At 36.7% G+C, this 2,500-nt stretch overlaps 1 protein-coding gene across 1 annotated transcript in view; it reads left to right on the forward strand.

The window, feature by feature from the left end:
- Nucleotides 1-923: 923 nt before the first annotated feature.
- Nucleotides 924-2,500, forward strand: part of LOC122255297 (zinc transporter ZIP13 homolog) — a gene marked incomplete at its 5' end in the record, with an annotated part of 7,418 nt that continues 5,841 nt past the window's right edge. Inside the window, 3 exon segments of the mRNA XM_043019282.2 lie at nucleotides 924-1,028; nucleotides 1,992-2,146; nucleotides 2,393-2,500. The exon segment at nucleotides 2,393-2,500 is cut by the window's right edge and continues 64 nt beyond it. Coding sequence (XP_042875216.1) covers nucleotides 924-1,028; nucleotides 1,992-2,146; nucleotides 2,393-2,500 — 368 coding nt within the window.

Here is a 2,500-nt window from a genome sequence, read left to right on the forward strand (position 1 = left end):
AAAAGCGCGCGAAAGCAAAAGATACGATCAGGATAGGGTGGGGGTGGAGGTGGGGGGAGGGTTGGATGAACCCCTATCATGGCGTTCTTATTCATATGAGAAATATGCATATTTAGAAAAAAGAAAAAGAAACATCGGGGCAAGAAGAGTGCCTTATTTATAAAATTCGGGTAAAGTAAGGAAACGTTTTGGAAATGCGCCTCTTTTTCTTTTCTTTTCTTTTGCAAAATTCAAGGAAAGAAAATTTCCCTTTCAGTCAAATCCAGGGGGAATTACGACTAATTAGTCTTATTTTCCAAGTGAGTCCCTGTTCTTTTGAAAGTCCTTGCACGTCGCTGAAGATCACAAGGAAAGATTATCGGAGTTCTGGCAATGTTGAGCGCCATATTTGTTTTTCTGCGAACGTGAATTTTCGTGAATTTTCTGTTTTATGATGGATGTCTTTTTATTAATTAGGGGTGTGTATGAGAATGACTTTTCGGTTTCGTATGTTTGGGGAAATTTTATATGTATGTATATGTATATATATATAATATATATATATATATGTATATATATAACACACACACACACACACACACACACACACACACACACACACACACACACACACACACACACATGAATGTATATTTTATTATTATTATTATTATTGTTATATATATGTATGTATATATATATATATATATATATATATATATATATATACATACATACATAAACATATATACATACATACATACATACATACATACATACATACATACATACATATACACACTTATGTGCATGTGTTTGTGTGTCTATACCCAAACAGTCCCCTTTCTCGCATGTATCCTGTTTTCGGAAGTGAAAACTTGTCTAATTTAACGTTCCTCGCGACCCGAAAGTTAACCGCGATTCCTTCTTTTCTCTCATTGCAGGCGGAAGGAACGTGTTGCAGTTGCTGTTGAGCTTCGCGGTCGGCGGCCTCCTCGGCGACGTGTTCCTGCATCTGCTGCCGGAGGCGTGGAGCATGGCGCTGGACGGTGGGTGGCGGGGACACGTGGTGGGGACACGTGGCGGTGGCGCGCGGTTCAGCCTCTTTCGCTATTTGTTGCGAGATATATTGCTCTCTTTATTTTTCATTTTTTTTTTTTTTTTTTTTTCGCTCCTTGTTCTCTCTTTATTTTCTCTCTCTCTCTCTTTCTCTCTCTCTCTCTTTCTCTCTCTCTCTCTCTCTCTCTCTCTCTCTCTCTCTCTCTCTCTCTCTCTCTTCTCTCTCTTTCCTCTCTCTCTCTCTTCTCTCTCTCTCTCTCTCTCTCTCTCTCTCTCTCTCTCTCTCTCTCTCTCTCTCTCTCTCTCTCTCTCTCTCTCTCTCTCTCTCTCTTCTCTCTCTCTCTCTTCTCTCTCTCTCTCTCTCTCTCTTCTCTCTCTCTCTCTCTCTCTCTCTCTCTCTCTCTCTCTCTCTCTCTCTCTCTCTCTCTCTCTCTCTCTCTCTCTCTCTCTCTCTCTCTCTCTCTCTCTCACTTACTTATCTCTGTCTCATCTCTTTTTCTCTTTCTTTCTTTTACTATTTCTCCTTTTCGCAAAGACCATAAACCGGATTCGTATCACTTAATCTTTCCAGAAGTATCAGATATGAAAAACCTCATCTAAGCATTTTCGCAAATTTGATGACATGTTACATATATATATATATATATATATATACAATATATATATATATAATATATATATATATATATATATATATATATATATATATATACATATTTGAATATATATATATATATATATATATATATATATATATATATATATATATATATACATATATATATATATATATGTATATATATATATATATATATATATATATACATATATACATATATAAAAGCAAGCGAATCATATAATGACATATACGTAATTTACTCTTAACTACTCATGATCTAACTACAGGCGAATTACGTGAGTCCCGTTGATTAATCGTTCCCCATCCCTTGCAGCCGGAGCGGGTACCCACGAGGCATTCACTCAGGTGGGCCTTTGCGTGCTGGCGGGCATCTTCGTGTTCATTATCGTTGAGATGATGGCTTCGAACGAGTCACCGGAGCCGCAGAATAATAACTCGAAGGAGAAAGGCGGGGAGAATAAGAAAGATGTAAGAGGGTTGTTGTTTTATTGAAGTCTTTTCATTATTGTGTATATATTTTTTGGTTTTATTAGGTATGTTGACGAGTCCTATTTTGAGATATGTTGAAGAGTCCTATTTTTTTTCCTACTTGTATGTCATTTCAACTTCGAGGAAGAAAATCTTACCTGATGTCCCTCATAACAGTTCGATTTGAATTAATCTTAAAAAAAAAAAAAAAAAAAAAAAATGTACATACAATTTTCCACCCAACAGATTACTGGCTACTTAAACCTCATAGCAAACGGTATTGACAACTTTACTCACGGACTGGCTGTGGCGGGTTCATTCATGGTTTCCTACAAGACGGGAATCCTTACAACT

Source organism: Penaeus japonicus, unplaced genomic scaffold (genome assembly GCF_977035675.1).
Source record: "Penaeus japonicus unplaced genomic scaffold, GWHDUDI00000001_assembly GWHDUDI00000029, whole genome shotgun sequence".
In the NCBI taxonomy this organism is placed as follows: Eukaryota; Metazoa; Arthropoda; class Malacostraca; order Decapoda; family Penaeidae; genus Penaeus; species Penaeus japonicus.